At 52.2% G+C, this 24,334-nt stretch overlaps 7 protein-coding genes across 7 annotated transcripts; 4 read left to right on the forward strand and 3 right to left on the reverse strand.

Annotated features, from left to right (window-relative positions):
• The first annotated feature begins 116 nt into the window (after nucleotides 1–116).
• COCSUDRAFT_53383 (zeta-cop, subunit of COP-I complex) lies at nucleotides 117–1,867 on the forward strand. Its single transcript, XM_005648037.1, has 6 exons — nucleotides 117–417; nucleotides 532–608; nucleotides 700–847; nucleotides 965–1,042; nucleotides 1,164–1,248; nucleotides 1,361–1,867. The coding sequence occupies exons 1-6, from the start codon at nucleotides 317–319 to the stop codon at nucleotides 1,418–1,420; spliced, it is 549 nt and encodes a 182-aa protein (XP_005648094.1). The 5' UTR covers nucleotides 117–316; the 3' UTR covers nucleotides 1,421–1,867.
• A 195-nt stretch (nucleotides 1,868–2,062) lies between these two features.
• COCSUDRAFT_28911 (hypothetical protein) lies at nucleotides 2,063–4,677 on the reverse strand (the record flags this gene model as incomplete). The annotated part of the gene is made up of 9 exons (XM_005648038.1): nucleotides 4,309–4,677; nucleotides 4,013–4,199; nucleotides 3,762–3,898; nucleotides 3,529–3,666; nucleotides 3,251–3,401; nucleotides 3,027–3,104; nucleotides 2,801–2,915; nucleotides 2,428–2,665; nucleotides 2,063–2,276 (listed from the first exon to the last, which is right to left on the reverse strand). The coding sequence occupies exons 1-9, from the start codon at nucleotides 4,440–4,442 to the stop codon at nucleotides 2,063–2,065; spliced, it is 1,392 nt and encodes a 463-aa protein (XP_005648095.1). The 5' UTR covers nucleotides 4,443–4,677.
• A 588-nt stretch (nucleotides 4,678–5,265) lies between these two features.
• COCSUDRAFT_65976 (NAD(P)-binding protein) lies at nucleotides 5,266–7,067 on the forward strand (the record flags this gene model as incomplete). Its single annotated transcript, XM_005648039.1, has 4 exons — nucleotides 5,266–5,375; nucleotides 5,487–5,613; nucleotides 5,720–5,873; nucleotides 6,280–7,067. The coding sequence occupies 4 exons, from the start codon at nucleotides 5,266–5,268 to the stop codon at nucleotides 6,519–6,521; spliced, it is 633 nt and encodes a 210-aa protein (XP_005648096.1). The 3' UTR covers nucleotides 6,522–7,067.
• Nucleotides 7,068–7,137: 70 nt separating this feature from the next.
• COCSUDRAFT_41760 (HSP20-like chaperone) lies at nucleotides 7,138–8,060 on the reverse strand (the record flags this gene model as incomplete). The annotated part of the gene is made up of 5 exons (XM_005648040.1): nucleotides 7,138–7,176; nucleotides 7,341–7,455; nucleotides 7,604–7,704; nucleotides 7,782–7,841; nucleotides 7,989–8,060. 5 exons carry the CDS (start codon nucleotides 8,058–8,060, stop codon nucleotides 7,138–7,140), a joined length of 387 nt encoding a protein of 128 aa, XP_005648097.1.
• A 626-nt stretch (nucleotides 8,061–8,686) lies between these two features.
• COCSUDRAFT_36488 (histidyl-tRNA synthetase) lies at nucleotides 8,687–11,438 on the forward strand (the record flags this gene model as incomplete). Its single annotated transcript, XM_005648041.1, has 9 exons — nucleotides 8,687–8,846; nucleotides 8,958–9,133; nucleotides 9,229–9,353; nucleotides 9,443–9,487; nucleotides 9,599–9,824; nucleotides 10,186–10,408; nucleotides 10,636–10,820; nucleotides 10,960–11,091; nucleotides 11,304–11,438. The coding sequence occupies 9 exons, from the start codon at nucleotides 8,687–8,689 to the stop codon at nucleotides 11,436–11,438; spliced, it is 1,407 nt and encodes a 468-aa protein (XP_005648098.1).
• An 81-nt stretch (nucleotides 11,439–11,519) lies between these two features.
• On the reverse strand, nucleotides 11,520–14,905 carry COCSUDRAFT_47342 (GTP-binding protein Era). Its single transcript, XM_005648042.1, has 9 exons — nucleotides 14,802–14,905; nucleotides 14,223–14,688; nucleotides 13,563–13,877; nucleotides 13,156–13,368; nucleotides 12,833–12,934; nucleotides 12,495–12,640; nucleotides 12,316–12,388; nucleotides 12,026–12,160; nucleotides 11,520–11,825 (listed from the first exon to the last, which is right to left on the reverse strand). Exons 1-9 carry the CDS (start codon nucleotides 14,852–14,854, stop codon nucleotides 11,685–11,687), a joined length of 1,644 nt encoding a protein of 547 aa, XP_005648099.1. The 5' UTR covers nucleotides 14,855–14,905; the 3' UTR covers nucleotides 11,520–11,684.
• Nucleotides 14,906–15,541: 636 nt separating this feature from the next.
• COCSUDRAFT_41763 (hypothetical protein) lies at nucleotides 15,542–23,895 on the forward strand (the record flags this gene model as incomplete). Its single annotated transcript, XM_005648043.1, has 16 exons — nucleotides 15,542–15,667; nucleotides 15,704–15,799; nucleotides 16,511–16,759; nucleotides 17,351–17,533; nucleotides 18,373–18,511; nucleotides 19,147–19,889; nucleotides 19,988–20,087; nucleotides 20,218–20,418; nucleotides 20,695–20,922; nucleotides 21,216–21,385; nucleotides 21,422–21,641; nucleotides 21,813–21,943; nucleotides 22,064–23,026; nucleotides 23,222–23,314; nucleotides 23,446–23,610; nucleotides 23,788–23,895. The coding sequence occupies 16 exons, from the start codon at nucleotides 15,542–15,544 to the stop codon at nucleotides 23,893–23,895; spliced, it is 3,915 nt and encodes a 1,304-aa protein (XP_005648100.1).
• Between the last annotated feature and the right edge of the window lie 439 nt (nucleotides 23,896–24,334).

A 24,334-nucleotide genomic window follows, 5' to 3' on the forward strand; every position in this document is an offset into this window, starting at 1 on the left:
AGGGCACTTCAATGCTTCCTGCAGGTCCGGCACCTCAGCGTTGCCTTATCTGGCAACCTGTTTGGGCACAGCTCATTCTCGCGCAAAGAACACAAATTCCCAAATTAAATCCTCCTGACAAATTTGCAATCCAGAGCGTGCTATTTTCTTGAAAGTTGGACACACCATTCCAATTAATTCCATTTGTTCAGGGTGTTGCAGACTGATGAACCCAATCACTTGTCTCCGAGCGCCCCTGGCACCCTTCATTTTACCTTAAAAGCCTAATATCTCTGACAACATCGGTTTTAAAAGCGATAAGTAGGCGCAAGGTTCAATGGCAGATATTGTGGACCCAACTGTTCCGGTGGTGAAAAACATGCTTTTGTTGGATTCTGAGGGGAAGCGTATTGCCGTTAAATACTATGGGAGCGACTGGTGAACGCAGCTTCTTCACTACAGTCATCGATAAATCTGCTGATTTCGTTACTTTGAACATGCTTTATCTTCCTGAGAGGAGGCGGATATCTTGATGATTCTCTGCTTTTGCAGGCCTACCGTGAATGCGCAGGCCACGTACGAGAAGTCTGTCTTCGCAAAAACAAACAGAACCCTGGCGAGAGGTGAAGGTGGGTATGATTTGGCACTTTCTTTTTCTGGGCTAGGAAGCTGATGGTTGCTTGATGGACTGCAAATTGCAATCAATCTCATGTTCTGCAGCTGAGATCACCATGTTTGACGATGTGATCGTCGTCTACAAGTTCATTGGGGACCTCATGTTCTTCGTCACTGGATCACAAGACGAGAACGAGCTCATCCTGTGCCAAGTGCTCCAGGGATTTTATGAGTCCATATCACTGCTGCTCAGGTCCGTCCAAATCCCAGATTGTCATGTTATATCACAAATTATCACATGCAACATATGACAAGATCTTGGTATTGAGGCTGTCACCTTAATCCACTCAACTGAGCACCTCTGTTGCAGGAGCGCTGTGGAGAAGAAGACAGTTTTGGAGAACCTGGACTTGGTCCTCCTGGTAATGGATGAGACTGTGGATGGCGGGTGAGAGCTAAAGTCATCCAACAGCTTAAATTGCAGAACAGTCTGATTTGCTGTCAACAAACAAGCCCGATATGATAGGCCCCGACATTTGCATTTTTCAGTGCTGCTATTGCTGTTCTAGGCTCATCCTGGAGACTGACCCTGCTACCATTGCCAGCCGAGTAGCAATGCGGGGTCCGGACGACAATCTATCCCTCACAGAGCAGGTGAACGTGTTGTCCACTTGCATTTCAGTGGTTCCTGCTGATAGCCATGCCTGAACATCTCTAAAATGCATGTGAAGCATCTCTAAACTCTGTGTTGTCGCTGCTGTTGCAGACTTTCTCCAGGGCCCTTGCAACAGCGAAGGAACAGCTGGCACGGTCCTTGTTGAAGTGACTTTGGCTGCCATTCGCGGGCCATGATGGCATAGTTACAGAGCATGATTGTGCTTGCAAAGCTGCTCAAATGGTTAGGCTGTTATGGTGACGGGAACTCATTGCAATGTCTTTACCGTACCAGCAAAGTATATCACAGATTGTGATCACCACATTTCGAGCTTTTTGTGAGGCTGGGCAGTCTGCAACTCGCCAAATTTGCCATTTATGGCCTAGTTGGCCCAAGGGGCAGGAAGACTGTGGAAATTCTTTTTGTCGTTGAAAGTAGTCAGCAGATATATGCAATGAGCACTGGATGCTATTACTGGGTTGGTGTTCCTAATGCCACATCCTCTGATATTTCCAGGAAACAGAGATTAATGTCTCTGCAGTGTGAAGTGTGCACACAGCAGGGGATGCTGCGCACATGCCTCTTGCACATGCACATGTGACGTACGATGATTTCATCATATATCGCCCAAAACAAATTCCCTCGTATGAGTGTGCCCTCTACAAGCACCTTCTGATGATATTCACCTTCCTATAAGGCCCGAAATGTTGCATCTGATGTGCACGTCATGCTGCTGCTGAAATGCACAATGCAGCTCTTCAGCAACGCTCAACACAGCAGCTCAAAAACAGGTACAGCTCACTCATTGTGACTTCAGTACTTGGGTGTCTTCAGAACTGCACCAGTGGCCCTGATAAGGGCATCCAAGGTCTGCAGGGCGCGCAGGTCTGCCTCTGGGAATCGCACGCTGCTGATCTTTGCGCTCTCTGGCAATTCTCTGAGCTTTCCCACCCAAGAGCTGAACAGCGGTCTCCTGCTGTCCTCATCGTCCGCCGGCTCCATTTGATACACAAACTGAAAAGCTTTCCTGCACACCGCACATGCCACGCACTTGTGGAAGATGTTAAGCATCTCTTCTGTCATGATATCCTCCTGACACATGGCCTGTGCAACAGGGCACGCATGGCAGCATGCACCACTGATTATTGAGGGGAAATGATCCATTGCTGAAACCTCACCTGAGATCTGCAGGAGTGGCCTCCACGGGTGAATTGAAGTGGGCAGAGATTATCCTCCTGAAGTCCCACTGAGCCATTTGTTCCACCCACTCCCTGGTCGCCCTGGGGATCTTGGTGAAGACCAGCACTTGGGTGACCGGCGAGCAGATGACTTTGTTGGCCACCGCTGCAAAGTTCTGGGGGTCTCGCAGGTGGTCCGGCGAGAAGTACAGAACCAGCAGAGACATTCGCCACCACCCTGTCACAGCAAACCTCTCAGGAGTCTATCTCAGCACCATTTCGCTGAGACCAACCAGTGAAATGTGGTGCAGCAGTGTAGCTCATTGCATGGAAGGTTCACTTCTGGGATTGTAGCAAGAAGCCTGGACCTTACCCAGTCTTTCTTGCTCCTCCATGCTTTGCAGGTTCCTTGGTGCATCCTTCCCGTACAACAAACGCACAAAAAGGTTGTCCTTCCCCGCGCGCTGCAATTTGGCTCTGTTGATCACCTGGGCGACAGCAGGATTGCTTTGGCACACAGGTCGCAATTGCCCAACATTCAGAACTTGCACCAGAGATTAAGAATGGCATATGCACAATAATCATGGCATGACACCCACCTCCGGAGGATCCTCAGACACATACACCACTGCATCGGTGACCAAGAGCGTCCGGGATGCCTTGTGGAAGAAAGCTGTCTGCAGATGAGAAAGAAAGGCATTTCAGCCCTTTTGCATCTTGTTGCATCACGTCATGCAACATATGCCAGGCTAACTTCACCATTTCCCTTGTTTGCCCAAAATGATATAGGTGACTGTTCTGTCCTTGAGAAGTCAAATTCTACCTCGCTGTATGGTGCGATGCCGATGCTCTCAGAAAGGGAGACATGCTCGAGCTCATCAGCCCATGGCAGATCTGTTGCATCGTTATGCAGCGTCTTTGCACCAAAGATGCCCAGAAGCGGCAGCGGAAAATTGATTGGCCATGACCATTGCCTGTGATCACCCAGCCAAAACTCTAGACATGCCAGGGACCTTCCGCAAATGTCACACCAACCAGTGGATACAGGACAGTTCCTGGCAATGAATTGCTGAAGGCAAGAACAAGTGTGTGGCCACTTACTCGGGAGAGACATAGACTTGTGCCCTGGGGAACTTCCGTTGAAACGCTGGCACAAAAACTTTGTGCTCGTATGCATGCGACGGCAGCACAATGTACTCAACAGGGGCCTCCAGCTCACGCAACAAGCCCAAACACTCACTGAAGGCACAGACATAAACTTGCTTAACATCTGACCAGCTGCTTTGAGGTCAAGCAATAAACAATCAATTAACAAGCAAAGAAACAGATCATACCTGGTTGGCGCAATAGGTGCATATACCCAGAGCCCTCCAGAACTCAATTTGATCACTGTCATTCTCACAACTGTTGCAACATTTGTTAATGCGAACGTCTGCTCTTGCTCAAATGTCCAGATAACACCTGGCTCTACCTGAGATATTGGCACAGAAAGCGCACTAGGTCCCAAGATCCATCATGCATGTTATTGCATCAAGCGTGTTTCACAATGGCCGTAAGACCAACACAGGAGGCACTGGTAGCAAACCTCGTTCCGGATTGTCTGTCGGGACAGTAAAGGGCCCAGAGGAAATGGGAAGCCTGTCACAAGGGAGAAAAACCTCCCATTGTTGGGTCCTGGGCCGTTTCCTGTGTCCCCTTGCTCAACCCTCCCATCGCTGTCTGGCTTTTGGCCTGTCAATGACTTAGCTGCTTGCTCCAGCTGAGACGGAGATCTGCAACATTGACATACGACTTTAAGTACGAAAGGGCATATTATTCTCCTTGATAGTGGTACAAGTGTAGCTATTTGCAGAAGTAAGTTGCAGGAGGCCAGCTCCGTACTTGTTCACTTGTGATCGCGTTATCAGTCGGCTCTGTCGGTGGCTCTTGAAGCGCATGTGTGGGAGTATTGGACATGCATGGAGAAATCCAGGGACATGGTGATCTAGAAGCGCTGGCTTTAGGGATGGTCTCATCGATGATGACTCTTGGAGTCTGACGTAAATATCTGCACGATATCGGTTGATCAATACACCAGATCAGAACGAGGTATTCTCCCACGAGGGGTGGCGCTTAACCGACACAAGCATCTCTACATATTCAGTAAATATTCTACATTGGTACGCAGCCTTGGATAGAAGTCTTCCCAAATGAAGATGTACGTCTTAAATTAGTCTGCAAAGCAATCACAATCCGAAAGACGCAAGTGACTGCTCTCCAAAGTGCCACAATCGGTGAAGGGCTTTCGTGCTTTCTAGATTTGCTGCTTCCCTCGAGGCAACTGCTCTGCGCGGGGAAGCTGCAGAGGTCCTGCTTTCAGACTTAGACATTCTTGTCAACTCATAAAAACCTGCATGTGATCATCTCTGATACGTAAACTTGATAATATGAAGGGGCCGATCCCGATCATTGAGTCGCTGCAGGGGAAGAGAGTGCTTGTGACAGGCGCGCTGCTTGCCCGATCTACGGAATTTTGCTGCATGGAGGTGATGATACGTCAAAAGACGTTGTGTAAGAATCTTGCTCTATGGTAATTACAGGTGGTTCGGCTGGCATCGGTAGAGCATCGGCCCTACAGTTTGACGCCAATGGATGCACTGTGGCCGTGCTGGGGAGGAGGTTGGAGCGGCTCCAAGCAGTGGTAAGCTTAGTGAAATCCTGTAGACGTTATTCAGCATATGAGAACTCACACGCAGTCATAAATAAGAGTGACAAACGCAATTCTCAGACCTACCAACAATCCATGGAAATGTGAGAGCTTTGCTTTATACCTCCTCTCTGCCTTCGAAGGTTGAGGAGATGAAGGATGGTCACGCTATTGTGGCAGACCTCACGAAGGAGGCAGACATGAAGCGTGCCATTGAGGAGGCCATCACCAAAATGGGTGGACTAGATATCCTTGTGAACAGGTGGCGTTATTGCCCAATGGAGTTTGTTGCTTGCATCATTGCCATGCAAATTGCATTAAAATATTTTCGGAGATGCAGTGGAACCAAAACTCTGCACTTGTGTGTGAACAGCGGTGGCGCCATGAACGATGAGATGGAAGGTCAGAGCGAGGATGCCATCCTGGCTGCCATCAAGCTGCACGTGACAGGCAACCTCACCCTCATACGAGCAGCTGAAGAGGAGCTGGTGAAAAACAAGGTGCCCAGTTCGAAGTTATGCTCCACGCTTGGGAAACCATCACGGGCGATTCATGTGATTCGATGCCAGCTAGCCTCAGAACTCACGTAGTGCTGGGTTGCAACAGGGGGCAGTCGTGAACGTCTCATCAGTCGCTGCGATCATACCATTCCCGAGCATGAACCCCTATTGCGTAGCCAAGGCGGCCCAGGACACACTCACGCGGAACCTTGCCCTGGAGTTTGCAACCAAGGGTGTGCGCATCAACTCGGTCCTGCCAGGTCAGAGCCCGGCAGCACCATCAACACTTCAGTCATGATTAGCCTGGTTTCTTGTAATAACAGTACCCTGGCCATCAAGTGGACACAAGAATGGGCTGAGAATAATATGTGCCTGCATATTGAAAGCTGTAGCGTATAACTAGTACAGATTGTTCTGCCCTGAGGCAAGCGTTCTTCAGTTTGCCCAATCTAGAAGAGCAACTGAGATAGGTGGGACAATCATGTTATGGCCTGCCCCAAGTTTAGATGGAGCTGCAAAAACATTGGCTAGGCAGCTAGAAACAACGTTGCTGAAACTCACAGCTAGATGACTAGTAGAGCTTAGGATTTTTACAAGGAAGTGCCTTCGTGCGGACCACTCTAGTTGCAGTTGCTCTGATGCTCAATAGCTGGGCCCGTTGTGCAGGTGCGATCAGGACAGAGGTGTTTGAGCAAATGGCGGAGAAGAATGGCATCACAGCTCAGCAGGTGGCAGATGAGCTGGCAGTCCGCCACGGCATGCAGCGTGTTGCAGAGCCAGAGGAGGTTGCAGCCCCCGTAGTCTTTCTCGCCTCGGATGCCGCCTCCTTCATCACTGGCGTCAATCTGCCAGTCGATGGAGCTGCAACGCTGGGCTTCTGGTTCAACGCCACCAAATTTCCAGGATAGCAGAAGTAGTAAAGCAGCACTCGTGCTGACAAAATAAAGAGACCCGGACACTTGACTCGATCAGCTGATTTTGGAGACCTCAGCTTTGACAACCTCTCAGCACTGCTAAATTACATGTACAGCGATCCCAAATATATTGCAGCCCAATTCTTTTGTGGCGGTCTTTACATGCAAAGCAAGTATCCTGCAAGATGCTGCTGTCCAGGCAAAGTTTGTATTTTGCACAATAACATGCACATAGATTAAACTTTGCACACACTGGGGTTTATTGAGTTTTTTTTTAACTTGAACAAATTTGAAGGTTGTACCCTCGTCTCAAATACATGCACCTCTCAGGGCCAAGCTTGCTAGGAGTCAATCATTGACATGATGTCCTGAGCAAGTGAGATCTTCCAAGCTTATTTACGATTTCCAAAGCACATCCAATGAAGACTTCATTATGAAGTGCTTTACTATAGCCGCTATACGCGGCGTTGCTCTGCAGAGCAATGTCTGGCAGCTGCCAGACTGCACTGGTGGCGAGGCGCTTTGTAAGAGTTCAATCACCCTTGCGTCTTGCCTCTGCGCTGCATGCAGATGGTGTGTTTGCACATGATCTTGAAACGGCCACTGTTGCTTACTGCACATCAATCTTGCGCTCGCGTGCTTTCTCTACCTGCAAGACACATCACCAGGCTCAATGGCTGTACTGTTGTCCCTAATATTCGATAAAACCTCTACTGCTTCAGAACTGACAAGCAGACATCATGCTCATGCTAGTGAGCAGGCGAGCAGTTTGCCACTTTGAGCACATCATGCATCATGTGGATGCCCCACAACCTTTGGGATGATGATGAGGAGTGAGCCATCGATGAACTCTGCCTTGGCCTTCTGCAGATTTGCAGAGGGTGGCAATCGGACCGAGCGCGGCTCGTAATTCTGGGAACGCTCCTTCCTGCAGCAGTGATTGCAGACAGTCAATTTCTGCACTGGATGAAGATGTGCACAGGTGCTGGTGCGAGTCAAATTTATTGCATTTGTGGCTTGAGGCATGCAGCAGTGATTGGTTTGATATGCAGCAATGCATGCGCAAAGCGACACACCTGAGCATCCGTTCCTGATCCTTCTCCTGCTGATTTCCCTCTTTCGCATCCAGCACTGACTTGTCCACAACGATGGCCAGGAGGCCGTTGTCAATATTCACCTGCCATGAAGTGATGTTAAACCCAAGTGCATGCATCTCAATGGGGCATACTGACCACGACAAGCAGACGTCCGCACCTTGACCTTGTCCTTTGGGATTCCAGGTATGTCAGCAGCCACAATAAAGGTCTTCTGAGTCTGCACCAGCACATGAACTCTAATGAAGGACGCATTCTAGAAGGTGCACCAGCCATGCATTGCCATTTGCAGCGTCATTGCCGAATATTGATGTCTATTATTGGCCACGCTTCGCCTGTAAAGCTGGATCAGAAGCAAGAAAAGTACCTCCTTGACATCAATTGGTATTGTTCGGGGCCTGTCGCCACGCGCTTCTCCTCCATCTGCCTGTTGCGCCATTGCTAGGAAACGGTCGGGAAGCAGCTTCTCACAATTGACCAGCAACTGGCCCTTTAACAGTATGCGGTGATCGTAGGCTTATCCCTTCGCAAATGGATCCACCGCGAAATGTGCTATTGACAGGAACTTTCTCCTCGGACAATTTATGAGCCGGTCGCTGTTTTTGGAAGCCCTGATCAAAACCCTTGGCAAGCTCAGGGTTTCAGCATGAGATGGACAATCACAAATCGAAGTGTGGGACAAAGCCATGTGCTCTCCTTTTCTTTTAGACTATCTAATTCTGATGCAGACTACAGGCATGAGTTTTCTCGAGCTTTAGCACGTTTGGAATACACGCACGCTCTACACTAGAAATTTTCAACACATGCTTCATCGATCCTAAGGTTTGTCAGGAGAGATCAGCTCCAAACTATTATTTGAGAAGTTATAGATTGCCAATGTTGAAGTCTCTGGCGTCAAGACAGCTGTCTGCCGCAGCACTGTTAGGAAAGACATGCTCGCTATCGTCGAGACACTGGCACAGACAAACGCGTATATTCGCAGGAGCAGCGCCCCCTGCCGCCACAGAACAGGTGTACATTAACCTCCAGTCGCTTTGCTGACCAGGGCACAGGCAGGGTATACATATGGCAGAGAATATGGACCATCCCTCAGTCTCCACTGTACTAGGTGTTGCATGTGCCCCTAAAAACGATCATGTGCTGCAGCCTGGGGCGCTAGATCGCAAAGTGGGGGTCAGTAGATCCCAGGAGAGCAAAGGGCTCATCGATGTGCAGCCAGTCAGAGGTATGCAATCAATTCTTGAGCTCGGACCTGGCTTTTGCGGTCCTATGAGTCTGCTGCTGCATGTCAGTAGCCTGCAAGTCGATGACATAGAGAATGGACTGTACTAAACAGGCACCCGGGACTTTGGCCCAGAGGAGTACCGACTGCGCCAGTGGCTGTTCAACGAGTTTGAGGCTGTCTCGCGGTTGTTTGGCTTTGAGCAATTTGAGACACCGGTCCTGGAGAGCGAGGACCTGTTTGTCCGGAAGGCAGGGGAGGAAATCACGCAGCAGCTGTACAATTTTGAGGTGGGCGCCTTGGCACTTTTGTTCAGCATCTGTGGCTTCTTCTGGGGGAAAAGACTTGCAGAAATCACTCACTAATACCATCGGTCTTTTCACAGGACAAAGGTGGGCGACGTGTGGCTCTGCGGCCAGAGTTGACACCGTCACTAGCGCGGCTAGTGCTGGCCCAGGGCGGGAAGTTGACGTTGCCGGCAAAGTGGTTCTCCATTGGGCAATGCTGGAGGTAGTTTGGCCTTTTCCAATGCTACATTGGCCAACAATGACTTTCAATTGTGCACAACGCAGTTCTCTAAGCATGTGTGTGGTGTGCAGATATGAACGCACAACGAGGGGCAGGAAGCGAGAGCATTTCCAATGGTATGCTGCTCACAGAGCCTTGAGATCTTGCTCATCATACATCTGTGTCTGGGATGCTCGGTGTAAAGTCAAAAAATGTGAGGCGCAAAGTGATGCTTTCATGTGCGGCAGGAACATGGACATTATTGGGGTGCCAGGCATAGCAGCAGAGGCGGAGCTGCTGGCAGCCATCGTGCTGTTTCTAGAGAGGGTGAATCTGTCCAGCGAGGACATTGTGATCAAGGTGTCCAGCCGCAAGGTGCTTCAAGCCATTCTGGAGCGATATACTGTGCCGGAAGACAGCGTTGGGCCTGTGTCTGTGGTGGTGGACAAGATGGAGAAGATCCCCCTTGAAAAGGTGGTCCCTCTTTCAATCTTTGATAACATGCAAGCACCTAGAAGACACCTGACACTGTGGCAAAAATGTGGACAATGGCATGCAAATGCATCAGTATCTTGCGCCATGATAGAAAGTCTTTAATGCATGCATGCATGACTGACATGCAACATGCAAGCGCATTAGGAGCTGGCATGAGCTTACTTGGCAAAGTGCCTAAAAGAGCACTATGGTTGACCCTTGTTTCCTTAGTCACTCTGCCAGGTGATATTGCACGCATGCAGTACATGCCCGATATGCACGCAACAGTAGCGGGCATGGCCACTTTTGGCACACTTACTCAAAGAGCTGACACCTGTCCCCTTTGTCGCTGTGCTGCCAGGTGGAGGAGGAGCTGTCTGCGCTGGGGTTGTCACCGGAGGCGAGCTCGGGGATCATAGCAGCGACGAGGGTGGGCAGCCTGGCAGAGCTGGAGCAGCTGCTGGGCGCAGGCAACGAGGCCGTGCGCGAGCTGCAGCAGCTCTTCAGCCTGGCCCAGGGCTATGGCTATGCCGACTACCTGCAGCTCGACACCAGCTGCGTGCGCGGCCTCGCCTACTACACAGGTGCGCTGCGGCCGCTGTGATTCTACGGGCATTCCACTCTGTCTGTCCATCCAGGCATGATTGCTGTTGCGTACCATGACATGGCAATGCATGAAAACCCTTGTGCCATCTTAAGTCTAGGGTGTGCGAGCAAAACTTCTGCGGCACTGGGTGCAGTTAATGCAAGAGGTGACTCCAGCATGAAGTGAAAGATGAATTGTGTTGATGTGCGGGTGGGATTCTGTCAGGGGTGGTTTTCGAGGGGCGGGATCGGGCGGGCCAGCTGCGCGCGATATTTGGCGGCGGCCGGTATGACCGGCTGCTGTCCACCTTTGGGGGCGAGCAGCGGCCCTGCGCCGGCTTTGGCTTTGGGGACTGCGTCATCGTTGAGCTGCTGAGGGACAAGGGTCTCTTGCCCTCCCCTGCCCATGAGGTGGGACTGTCTGTCACCCCTTCATACAATCACTAACCAATCATCAGCAAGTGAGGTTTGAAATATCTGCCTGCATGTTGGGTTCTGTGCTCTTTTTGTTTTTTTCCGCATCAAAAAATTGCAAGGGCTGGCTTTGCAGGTGGATGACCTGGTTGTGGTGATGGAGGAGGGCCTGCGAGAGCATGCAGCAGGGATTGCACAGCAGCTGCGAAAAGCAGGCAGAAGAGTTGACCTGGTGTTGGAATCAAAGAAGATGAAGTGGATCTTTAAGGTAAGCCACGCAATATCCTTGCTTGCAGCATTGAATGCCCTATCTATGCATGTTGTGGAATTGGCTGAGCTGAGCATCTAGTGTTTGTATGCAGAAATATAATGCAGTAAACCGCGCTGTACCCTTTCTTATATGAACAGCATTGCATGCTTTGTTTATGGGCGTTGTGAAAAGTGGCAGGGCTCAAAGCTGGTGGATTGTGCATTGTGCAGCAAGCGGAGAGGTGTGGAGCGAAGCGAATGGTCCTAGTGGCTCCTGATGAGTGGAAGCAGGGCCTGGTGAGAGTGAAGGATCAGGCAACTCGAGAGGAGAGCAATGTCCCTGTTGCAGAGCTTATGAATTTCTGAGCCCGCAAGGTTATCTGAGGTGCTTTTCTTGTACACATTTGTCTTTCTTAGCCAGAGGTTCATAATTATTAGAGCGCTCAAACTCAGCCATGCTGTTACAATCACTTTTCTACAATCACTTCTTCCTGTAATATCATAGCACCGCTCCTACAAGAACAGTTACAGACTGGACCAGTCTGTAACAGTCTGACTGGTCAATGTGGCACGCACGCACATGCAGCCAGAGCTCGCAAGCAGGGGTTCCTTTCATGCATGATTCTTCTTTGTAATTTTTACGTACAGCATAAGATGCACACGTTTCTTCAGCATGATCTCCAGCTCCTTGCGTGCGCTGGCACCAATCTCCCCAATAGCAGCGCCCTTCTTCCCCACAACAATGCGCCGAACCTGCGAACATCCAGTTACGGATCAGACAGACCGCGCTTCATTCGCAGGCCGCGCACTTGCGAATCGTCTAGTTGTCTTTCCAGGACATGGCCCACAATTGCATATTTGCATGCATACAGAGTTGCAGTTATTTGTTCACAACGATTTGCGTATTGGTTTCTCACCAAAGCAGTACAGATTTGTACATGCAAGGCACTTACCTGATCGCTGCGGACCATCAGGTTCTTCTCAATGCGGAGTGAGCCATCCATGAGCATCTTGAAGGAGACATCCTCAATCTGCACCTCGTAGGGAATCTCCTTGTACAGCCGCCGAAACACCTTCTCCTTCAACACCTGGCAACCCAGAGCCTCGTCTTTGAGCCATAAGTATCAGCTTCAATTATGCATACCATAGATCAAGGGATGCAGGCCACTTGCAAATGATCCCTGCCGAAGAGCAATAACTTTCAGTATTTCCTCGACGTCTTACGCCAAAGGGATGATCTCACCTCGCGCGCAATGTCATTGAGTGTCATGTCTGTACTCTCCCCAGCCTCCAGGGCCCATTTTCCAGGTGAACTCCTGCACACAAACATTCTTTCAAGGCCCAGCTCTGACGCACTGAAATATTCTTGAGCAGAATTCCCATCAATGCATTTTGCTGGTCTCACAAAAAGAATTCACTCACCTTGACAGCAGGTACTGGCGCAGTGCCGTCATGCCCACGCCATGCTTGGCGGAGATGCTGAAGGTGTCCTGGAATGGGTAGATGCTGTTCAGATGCTCGCCAAGCCGACTCAGATGGGGCCTCTCCTCCTTGGAGAGACGGTCAATCTGTGCATGCACAATGTTTGCCCACAATCCTTGCCTTCTTATGCTCTGAAACCGTCTTATCAGTGCTTCATGATCAAGAGTTCTGCTGCTCTCCAGGGCCACGCACATGTTTTGTTGGTGCTCAGGAGCCCCCTCTTGAAAGCTCCATGATGAGAATTCTGCTTTTCTGCACAACAGGCGTAACCAGCGCACCTTGTTCAGAAGCAGCAGGGCAGGCGGGGGGTCCCAGGATGGCAGGGGCCCTGCTGCCAGCTCCTCCACCAGTTGCAGCACCCGCTCATCCGGCTCTGTGATCTGCATGCACCCCACATGCCAAAAACAAACTCACGCTACACGACACCATTGTCCAATGCAATTTTCAAGCAGGGTCCGCTCGAAGGTCCTCCAAGCACACCCTGCACGCCTGCAGCCTGTGTTCCCGGCGCGGTCTTATAGTGCATGGCCTGCAGATTGGAGCCCAGTGAAGGAACTGTTTAATTCTACAAATGACAAAATACCAGTAGGAAGTGGCCTACCTGGCGATGCGCGTCGACAATGAAGAGCAGCATCTCACAGTCTGAGGCGGTGCCCCAGGCTGAGCGCACGCGCTTGGCATGCTGGTTGCCGCGCAGAAATCGCGTAGTCACAACACCCGGCGTGTCATACAGCGCCACCTGTGCAGGCCCCTCCGTGAAGGCCCCCAGCCTGGTCGCGTCCGTGGTGTTTGTCTTGCTGGAGACCGCCGACACCTGCACGCATGTCAGGCCTGATGTCAACGGATCAGAGGAACCCCTGCTCTCCAAAACTCTTAATGTACTGTTAATGTGGCAAAGATTCAGGATGTTGACCTCCTTGCGACCATGCAAATGAGCTTCAGGGGGGAGAGGTGCAGAAAGAGCCCTGAGGAGGGGATATGGAAAAACATAGGCTTTGGTTGTGTCACCTTGTGGCCGACGAGTGCGTTCGTGAGGGTGGACTTGCCAGAGTTAGGCACGCCCACAATGCCTGCCTGGAGCAGCCTCTGATCATTGATCGGCACTGTCTCCGCCCTTGCATCTTCATCTGCAGCCTCGAACTGATCTGCTTGAAGCATGTCATCCAGGGGCTCTATATCCTCTGTGCTTTCAGTGCTGACATCATGTGACCGCACGCGGGTCTGCTGCACCCGCCATTCGATGTCTGCGGCTGCATCAGGGATGTCACTGTCCTGGGAGGCCACATACCGCGGCCCTGCTGCCTCATCTGCCGCTGCCTGATGCTGCCCAAGCCCCCAACTACTATCCACCCGTGCATTGCTGAGATCCCTGGCCCCTTCTTCAACTACCCCATCTTGTGGCAATCCCTCTTCTCCGCTGTCCCTGTCCCACAATGCAGCAGAGGCAATCTCCTTTCCAGCATTCTCACCATCTGCGCGGCTTGCTGCAATGTCTGTCTGTCGCAGTTCCGCGCCCGGACGCCCGGAGTTGGAGCTTCTGACCTCTGTCTCGGACGCAGTTTCCTGGTCCTCCGACCCTTGCAGTGAATCCCACAGGAGAGGTTCTCTGGCAGGTGTAGGCTCGGCTTCGGAAAAGCCATCCTGAGCTGCAGGCGCAGGCAGCCGCACCGGTGCACACAGGATGGACAGCAGCCTGCGCGCCTCTGCGGAGTCCCCAAGCTCACTCGCATCAAAGTGGCTCGGGTCTGGAACTTCCTCCTCTTCTGCATCCTCTTCAGCTGCCTCAAACTCCTCTAGCTCTGCAGCGGCGCTATATAGCTGCCGAGGAGCCGCCCAGAAATCTTGCTCGGAAGCGGGTGCATATGGGCCTGCTTCAGGTGAAGCTGCCTGGGTGCCATTTCCTGTTGCATCTGCACTCTGATTTTGGCTCACAGCATCCGCGTGTGCCCGCTCAAAGGCACTGAGTCTCTCTCGAAGGCCACTGAGGAGTCTGGAGACATCGCTGCTGCTGGACATCTCTTCGCCGGCATTTTCTGTCTGTCCGGAGTTATCACCGTTTTGGCTATGCGGGATTGCCGATGTATGCTCCGCAGCTGCTCTTTCCTGTGGAAGCAGCCGCAGGATGGGCCCAAATCTGCGTTGGAACGAGAAGGCTCAGCTGGATTATGCGGCATGTAAATCGAGTGGATGATCATAATTATCAAGCTTAGCATGCAAACTGAATGAATCGGCGCTGCAGCCTCACACCTTAGTGCAGACCTGTTTGACAAGTGCCTCAACAAGGCGGAGTACCGAGACATTACTACACATTCAGAGAAAATGAGGTGTTTCCAGATTTACATAACGATGAGCTCACAAATAAGTATCCTTTATCTCTCTTCAAAACTTTCGGAAAACTTCCGAAAGGCGTCCCGGAACCTCCCAAACCCTAGGCCTACTAGCTAGGGCTAAGAAACGCATGCTGCGGGCTCTCCTTCCTTCCAGGATAACTAGAGCAAGAACTGAAATATATGCACAGGATAGTTTAGATTTCGTTACATTTGTTAGATGGATCGCTCACAGTATGCTAGCTCTCAATAAAATGAGTTGCCAACATCCGGATGCGTTCGTCCTCACTTGCAGTATTGTAGTGTGATCCAGAGAGTGTGCTGATATCACTACACATTACGCAGCGATCGAATTGCCGATTGGGTTGCATATCGGCACAGGCATGAATGCCGTTTCAAACTGCAGCAATGCCCTCAGCGTTGCTGACTGGCTGAAACTTCTAAAGGAGCCAGGCGATCACATTCACCAGGAATTCCTCAAAAGCAATGTTCGCAGCATGCTGCAGAGCGGGGTCAGTGTCCTTCACGGGGCGCCGAGTGTGGCAGAGTAAGCAGTTCCTGCTGTGTTGACTCAGCTAGCGGCACGCACAGCATGGCATTGTGGAACACGAATTCCACTTTAGTGTTGAGCAGAATCATTCACACTGTGACAGGTGTCACATGGCTCTTGAGCTGTTGGGATCCATATTGCTTGAGGAGTCCTACCTGCAGCTCTGCAATGGTGGGTACCTCGTGGGATCTGGATCTTACATCAACAGCAGTGATCATGAAGCCCTAAACTCGAAGGTGTCCTTGTAATGCTGAGCTGCATGCTTGGTGGAGAGAATGGAGACAACGGGGATGTTTGGCTTCGCAGAGAGGGACGAGGAGACCGCATTTCTGGCACTGCTCAATGCTCTTGACGCAGCTCCTGACAAGGTTTGATTCAACATCACAACCGGAAATAACCATTACAAATGCATGCCACCTTCATGTGAACTCACACCACCCATTTGTGGTTTACTGCAGCGAAGGGCAAAGCTGGCTCTATGGGGACTTTCGCGGATACAGATCCCGCCTGCTTTGATCCAGCCACATCTCATGAGAGTTCTCGAGCTCCTTGTTCCATACCTTACACTGGCAAGCATCCCCAGCAGGCACGTTCAGAAGTAGAGAGGCCCTGTGCACTAGTCTGCAATATGCGCGATGTCCATCTTTCCCTCTTGCTGACCCATGGCGATGTTGTGCAGGAGTTCTATATGCTCGCTGTATGCTGTCCTCATTGTGGAGAACTTTTCATCAAGCCTGAAAGATGGTATGAGGGAACATGCAGACATGTGGGCCCCGCATCTGTGGAGGTTGATGCTGGCTGAGCCGGAGGGAGCTGAGTACTGGGTAAGGGGGCCTGACTCAGGCCACATATTGTCATGCACATGCCTCAGGGGAAAATACATAATTTGAAAGAGACAACAAGGCAGATTGAGCGCCAGGGAGTAAGGTAACAGGGCTTACTTGTGCGTGGATCTCTGTGTGTGGTATATGCAGGCAGAAGAAGATCTCTATCATTGATGTGGAATATGTTGTTGGAGCATGCGAGGGCATTTGCAGATTACAGGCTTCTCACTTACACATGCGACTTCTTGTGTGCAGGTGGAGAAGCGGCAGGGGGAGTTTGAGAGGCTGCGAGCAGCAGCTCTAGATTGCATGAAGCAGATGCTGGACTTGCTCATGCGCAGTGATGGAGTGCTGGCAGCTGTGACGCCCTTGCAGAAACTCTTGGTTGATGACATGAAGGGATCTAGTGCTGGCAGCCTCTGTCCCGGCCAGGCTGCGTCTCCTGTCACCCCTGCGCACAGTGCCCCAAGCACTCCGAGAGGGAAACTTCCAGCCACCCATCAGGTGACTACTATTGACTTCATTTGCGCCAATGTCAGTTACTACTGTGCACGGAGACACAGTCAGTGACCTCCCTTTGTGCCTTATCAGGTCTGCCACGCGCAACCTGCTGCCTCTGCAGCGTCTGGTGGCGCAGCTTGGCAAGGAAAAGGTCTTGTGAACGTCTTGATCGGAATGTTTGCTGGGGACGCACCGCATGAGGCAATTGCAGCGCAAGAGGATGCAGCACACGCTGATGGCAGACAACATGTGCCACCGGCTGGGTGGGCTTCATACTCAGTGAGCTTGCAGAAAGCAAACTCATGCATTGACTGAGACTAGCACTGAAACTATATTGTATTAAGAAATCTGCTTCTGAGCAATAATATATGGTGCTTCTTTGGAGCGCAGGCTACCTGGAAACGTAACTGAGGGGAGGAAGAGAGCAGCTCTGGCCACGATCCCAGTGTTTCTTAGATTGCTAGGAGGCTTGGGGATCGTTACAAAAGGGGTGCACGGACCCGTCTGCAAGGTGAACACAATGATGACCTGTCAGAACGGCAACCTCAACAACAATACTTTTTTACTTGGACCGATGTGACTGTGGATGTGCAGGTTCTCACTGCAGCCTTGCAAAGCAACGACGAAGAGTTCATTGGCGCTGCATTTGAGAGCTTGCAGGTCCTAGCAGAAGCTCTGATATCGAGCAAGCTTGTAGCTGGCTCAGAGCCCAGGAAGATTGCGTTGAGCAATCCCATCCTAGTCATGCTGCGCAAGAAGAACCTTTCAGTGAAGAAGGTGCTCCACCTGGCCTTCCACACTTGCAGCACTTTGTGCTTGTACTTTGCAATATCATAATTATTTAACACCCATGCAGCTTATGCAACTTGCTTGCAAGTGGCGTGCGCAGATGGCGCTCGATACATGGGGACGTCTGCTGCTAGTGTCCTTTCCTGAGATTGAGAGGTGCAGCTGGGAGGCTTCTGATGAGGACAAGGAGCTCTTTGAGGCTTTTGTGGTCCCAGTGCTCTCTCTCTTGTCAATGTGGAACACCCGAAACCAGCTGCCATGTTTAGCTGGAAGCTCAGAAGTTCTCTCGCAGGTATCACCGCGCCTCCACCTTTTAGCTGTGTGTGTGTGTGTGGCACGTACATGCAGTGGAACAACCATTGCAATGCTAATTTCTACAGTCAACGTGCATATTGCACATGATGCTCAAGTTTTTGCATGATTTTATTTTACTTGTGCAGGTAGCAGAATGCCTGTGTCAGCTGAGACGACCAGACATTGTTCTACTCGTGGCTGAGGCACTTGCTGGAGAGCCATTCATGGGCAAGCTAGCGTCAATGCTTGCCCAGCATCCAGAACAGACGACCAACTGTCTACAAGCCTGCCTTCCTGGCATGTCAACATTTTTTACCCATGTCATCACAGTCGTGACGACAGCTGTGCCTACACTTGGACATGACCCTCACTGGAGCAAGGCATGACCCGCATACTGGGATTTCTGCAAACAAAGTGTGAACGTTGAGAAGTGAATTTGATAGACGCAGGTATTAACATGCAATGAGACTTACAGTGGAGTGCATCAATTTGGTGGTCAATATGTGTTCAAACAATGTACTGGTTTCTGGCAGGTGCTGATGCTCTACTGTACCAAGATTTTGGAGATTCCTGGCATTTTCACGAATGCCGAATGCCAAGAGACGAGCGTCAGCGCAGTCCTGCATGTGTTTGCCCAGTCTGCCATGACCACAGCAAGCCATCATCCCCAAGGTTTGCTTAGCTTGAGCATTCCCAAATGCCTTCATCGTCTTTAAGGATATTTTGCTTTGTTCTGCAATAACCGCATTGCCCATGATTTTGGTCTGATGCTTATGTATTTAAAATGTCCCAATATCTGACAAGCATGTTTTACATGCCAGATGCTGACATGACGGAAGTGTGTCACGCCTTGGACATCCTGAAAGCCGGCCTGACACCGGCTATGCTCTCATGTCCAGTACCAAGCTTGCCTAGCACAGTCCAACACATTTCAACTAGTAAGTTCTTTCTCTTATCAGGAATACATTACCATGCCATCCCTTGGTTGTCTGCCTTATTATAGCTGCTAAGTCCCCTACTTTCCTTCTCAGGCAGTAATTCTGGAGTGATTGAGGAGGCAACGCCGGCCAATGTGTACCTGTTGAGTTGCTGGGTCTACGTTATTCTTGTTGCTCCGTCACAACACAGAGCCACTTGTGTGGAGAAGATGCAAGACATGCTCGCAGCACTCGGTCAGTTGCTTCCTTCCACCCAACACAAAAGTAAAAAATCTGAGCCTAGTGGCCCTACTGTGTTGCTTCTGAATATTTGGGCGAAGCTCTTGAGATGTATCTGACCCTGAACAGAGGTTTTATTTTTGTGCGCAGACAAGAGTCCCGTGCCAGTGATGCATCTGCAGGCCTTGCTGAAGAGCCTGAAACACCACTTCCGAGCCACTGCGGATCTTGCATTCAGCAGGCAGAGCACCAAGGGAGATCAGGGCAGTGCAGGTGTCAGACAGCAGGGCAGCGCTGCCACATTCACATTCTCTCTGGTAGCGCACAGCCTGGGCTACCACCTAGCAAACACAGAGGAGTTTGAGGACAGCCCCGATGCAGCAGGCTCTGCCCTGCAGGACGCATGCGGCGCCCTGCTGCTGCCCATCAGCCACTGGGCAGGCCTGGCCAGCAGGGTGGCTTCTGAGGCCACTGCCGCTGTGCAGAACACCTCCTGCACTGGCAACAAGGACGCCAAGTCTGTCCTAGCAGGAAATTCCGAGGAGGGGGTCTGCGATCTCACCGACTCGCCGCCCCGCGCAGAGGCAGCCGCAGATGCAGCCGTCACACCTGAGAACAGCCGTCCCTCGGGCGGCGGCGGCGCTGAGAGGGGTCCTGGGAGCGAGGCTGGAGGAGCGCTGCTGGAGAATGAGGCGGCTGACATTGAGCAGGCATGGCAGGCGCTGCTCGATGGCATGCTGGCTGTGGCCGCGCGGAAGCGCTCCTTCAAGAAGGAGTACTGCGGCGACACTGCCCGGCGCATCACGGGCATCGCCGACAGGCTGCCGGTCAACCATACCGCTCTTGCCTGCCTGCAGCTGGCTTCCTGTGCTGCCCACGCACTCACCCGCCAGGTGGGGGGCCGTATGACAGCACGATGAATCAAGAGTGTTATATGCGCATCGACCGCATCAAATTGAAAAGTTAAACGGTGGTGACAGTGCGCGCTGAGGGGTGGAGGGAATCGCAGGTGCAGAAGTCGCTTCCTGGGAAACACGCCGTGGATTCTGCACAGCTCCGGCGGGAGCGGCTTGATGTGCTGAGGATGCTGGGTAGGATCCATGCTGCTGTTCTGCACTCTATGTTACCAGCAAGGATCTGCATGTCCTGGGTTGCCGCTATTGCCTACTTTTTCAAGAGCTCAAAGGTCTGCTAAAGTGACAGTCCATTTGTGCTGTGCAGGGGTGTTGCTGCAGCAGCTGCTAAAACACATAGAGCGGGACGCATCTCTGGCAGCTGCATGCGCGGCGCAGGTGATCAAAGCCCTTGCAGGGCTGCTCCGCCACGCATGGGAGGACTTCAAGGTCCTGGACATGTTAAAGCTGCTCGAGCCCTTGGGCGCTTGGCTGAAGGAGACCGGATCCTCAACAGCTGCCGATCTCGGTGAGCTGACTAAAATCATGTGTGACAGCAGGAAACAAATTAATTTGATTTACACCCCGAAAATGCCCGCATGCTCTGCCTTGTGTTTCTTGAAGCAGATGGCTTTTGGAAAGAGACAGACAGATTACATTGTTGTAGCCACACAGGGCTGATCATATGTCTTTGAATTGAAGCACTGTTGAAGCTGATGGCCTTTGAGAGAGAGAGAGAGGCTACAATGTTGCAGCCACACAGGGCTCAGATGTCTTTTCATGAAGGTGTGTTTGTGACATGCAGGCGGAGCACTTCGCAGCTGCTGGGGTGAGATGCTGTCGGCAGTGGCAGTTCAAGAGCAGCCCCAGAAGTCTCTCGCGGTGGCGCTGGCGCACCGGCCAGCCTACGCGAAGGACATGCTGCGGCCGCTGTGCAACGGCTTCACACATGATTGCGCGCAGATCCGAGCAGCCAGCCTGGAGCTCTGGCAGAACCCCAAGATCCAGTGCGCCCTTGGCAAACACCTTGCAGGTGACACCCTCCGCTGCCCCTTGCCTTGTATTGACTAACTTCTCAAGTAATGACGGTACAGTAAAGGAAGTCTGAATGACGGATCACCATTGTCTGTGAACACTGCTGCTCTTGCCTTTTATGGGTGTCTGCATGACAGGCTAAACATCAACAAGACTTGAAAGAATACATAGACAATGGCGGCCACTCATCTCTCTTAGTTGTGGGCGTTGCTGATGCCTATATTGGACCTTTGCTGCAATGTTCACTAGGACAATGAAAGAAGCCATTCAAATGCAATTGTCTGTGTGCAGGCTTGCCGCCTTTTGTGAATGAGTCGCTGGCGCGCGCCCAAGAGCTGGGCTTTGCGTCGCAGCCCAGTCAGCCAGCAGCGAAGCAGCAGCCCCACAAGGCTCCCCGGGCGCTCCTCAAACAGGCAGAGCCTCCAACCGTTGCTGCGCCTCAGGCCAAAGACCCGCAGCAGGTACCCGGCGCTTCACATGAGCCGGCACCTGTGCAGGAGCCTCCCACCACTGTTGCGCCTCCTGCTGAGGACCCGCAGCAGGGGCCCGACGCACCGGACGCGCCTGCACCTGTGGCGGAGCCCAAGAAGAGGCCTTCTAATCGCCTGTTCCAGGACACCCAGACGGAGTATGTGCGCATAGAGAGCGCCGGCAAGCGCCACCGCAAGAACCTGCTTACTGACCACCAGAGGGAGGTTGCCGCCCGCCACCGCTTAGGTAATTCCCTGGCATCTGCTTGTCAGATAGAAGACCATGGAATACCAATGTAGAATCTACCGTATGCTGAAGCTCTCCCGTTTGCTGTCCACTGGACAGCAGTCACGACACAAATGGTATTTGCAAAATGCTCAAAATAGTCAATTTGATGAAGTCCGCTGGTGTTTGCAGGCGTCGGGCGGGAGGGGGTGACCACATTCACCCGGCTGGACATCTCTCAGGACGCCTTCTCTCTGATCAATAACTCCAACACCCTGGACTCTGTGGGGAACACCTGCTCCGCGGCAGCTGATGGTGGCAAGGTGCGAAGCTACATGCATGCATTAAGTGCTTCCAGGAAATCTTGATTCACTGATTCTTGTGCACCTGACTCTGTATCAACAGCTTGTACGGGCTGCTGAATTGATGCTGCCTGTGTTCAGGGAGGGCCCACCGTTGGTCACTGTCATGGTTCCGAGGAAGCTGCAAATGTCAACGATAGCAGTGTCATGGAGCCTGTCAACGGGCACGCCGAGACTTCCGAAGCGCAGCTGCAAGCCAGCGAAGGCGCAGTGCACCCATCAGGTGCAGCTGACCAGGCTGGCCTGAGGGCTTCGTCTTCGCAAGCACCCATGGATATGGAAGCGCAGGAAGAAGCAGCCAAGCAGGATGCCACTGCCAATCAGCGAGGCAGCAAGTCTCTGCAGGAAGCCCCAGTCGCCGGCCAGGATATTACACAGAGCAGCAGCCAGCAGGAGCGTGCGCAGTCGCCAGGCACCGCCGCAGCAGTCTCCCCACGAGGCGCGCAGGCAACAGGCATCAGTCAGCAGCAGGGCCAGAGCCCTGTCCAGAGCACTCCACATGCAAGTGTGGCGGTTGCGGAGAGCGAGCGCGGCACGGATACGTCGCAGAAGCTGTCCAAGGGCAAGGAGAACAGCGGGAGGGCGCGCCGCCTGCCGCATGACCAGCGGCAGCAGCAGCACTGGAGGAAGAGGAGAAAGGCGGCCCAGCCAGTAGACCAGGCCCTGCCGGCAGCAACGGAGCCGCCAGGGATGCACACCTCTGCTGCTGCGGAGACACTCCAGGAAGATGTGTCCCCAGATGCGCAGCAGCCAGGGAGCGATGCTGCGGTCCCTGCAGCAGCGGCGGGTAGCAGTGTGGAGCATGTGACGGCACCTGCGCAGCCTGTGGAACAGCCAGGGACACAGCAGGAGCAGCAGCAGCAGCCGGGAAGCAGCGCGGCGCAGATGCAGTGCTCGGACAGCGCTCAACATGGACCCGACAGTGCAAATTGCATGGGAGCCGGCGATGGCATCTCAGGAGTGCCAGCAGAGGCGCAGACGGATCATGATGCGGCCTGTGCGGATGACATGATGCAGAGCACAGTGCCAGACTCCGACCATGAGGTTGCCCAGCCATGTTGCCCAGTGATGCAGCACAGATTGGCCGACGAGGCCGAGACTGGACCAGAAATGGGCAGTGTACCGCAGACCCTGCTGCAGACAGCACTAGCGGGTGCTGGCATGCCCGACGGCTGCACAGCTGTCCCTGCCACAGCCGCCGACCCTGCAAGCTGGGCTTTGCCTGCCTCTGCGCTGCAGGGAGGTGCAGAGCCAGAAGCAGGCCCTGCCGGGGCGCCCCCGGTGGAAGAGACTCCCGCCGCGCCTCTACCCATGTCAGAGGCTGATGTGCAGGTCCGGCCTTCTAACATATTTTGAGTCCCGAAGATATGCTCATCTCTTCTGTGGTCCCTTATTTCATAGGATCTGGGGAAATTCCTCGTCGACACTTCTTGGCTAAAGGATGGCGGTGGGTGTGCGCACAGGAGCTGCAGCTGACAGGGTTGACGCAGCAGCTGGGTCAAACGGCCAAGCTGGACAAGTGGACAGTGAAGCACACGTTACACCGGATGGAGCGCATGCTAGCTGAGTCACTCAAGGACCTTGAGAGCACCGTGCAATCTGTCATGCCAGATATCAAGTCCGTCGAGGTCCGTCCAGGCTCTTAACCTTTGCATAAGTGCAGCCTAGCGCCAATCAGGATTCTGTACTTCAAGAAAGAAACTCTCTTCGACTGAAGTCATCTGGTGCAATATTGCACCATTAATGCCCTGTTTGGTACACGAGTGTGTCATATGTGTCGGATGTGCATTGTGATCATTATGCAGGCCGGGGAGCGGATTGGCTTGCTACAGCAGCTTGATAAGCTGCAGCAGGCACTCATCAAAGGAGCTGGAAAACTTGGGGACGTGCGAAGTCAGCTCTACACTGACTGAGTTGTGCTGGAATGTTGTAACATCTCATGAATATCTGAATGCTGCTCGACGCTCTTGCCTGCAATGAATCAATTGAAAAAAAAATTGAAAACAATGATCTTGGTGAATGATAAGGCGGATGAACGCTGCAAGAACTCGGGAGTTTACGTGCATATGTGACGTGAATTGCCATCCTGATTGAGTTGAATTTCTTGCATGCATGCTTTCACTTGAGCAGTCAGACATGCTACCATCACTGATTGTAACACAGAAATTAAAGCTTTGCAATACAAAGACTGAGACTTCTGAGGTGCCCAGCACATTTATATAACGATGTGCCAGCAAGTAATGTAAGCTGAGCTTACTAAGCTCTAATCTACGGATTGAAAATTTCAAACAAGACACCCTCCCATTTGCAGGCAGTTCCAACTTTGTTCATCGGCTGTCCTACCAGATGCAA

Source organism: Coccomyxa subellipsoidea (assembly GCF_000258705.1).
Source record: "Coccomyxa subellipsoidea C-169, whole genome shotgun sequence".
NCBI lineage: Eukaryota > Viridiplantae > Chlorophyta > Trebouxiophyceae > Coccomyxaceae > Coccomyxa > Coccomyxa subellipsoidea.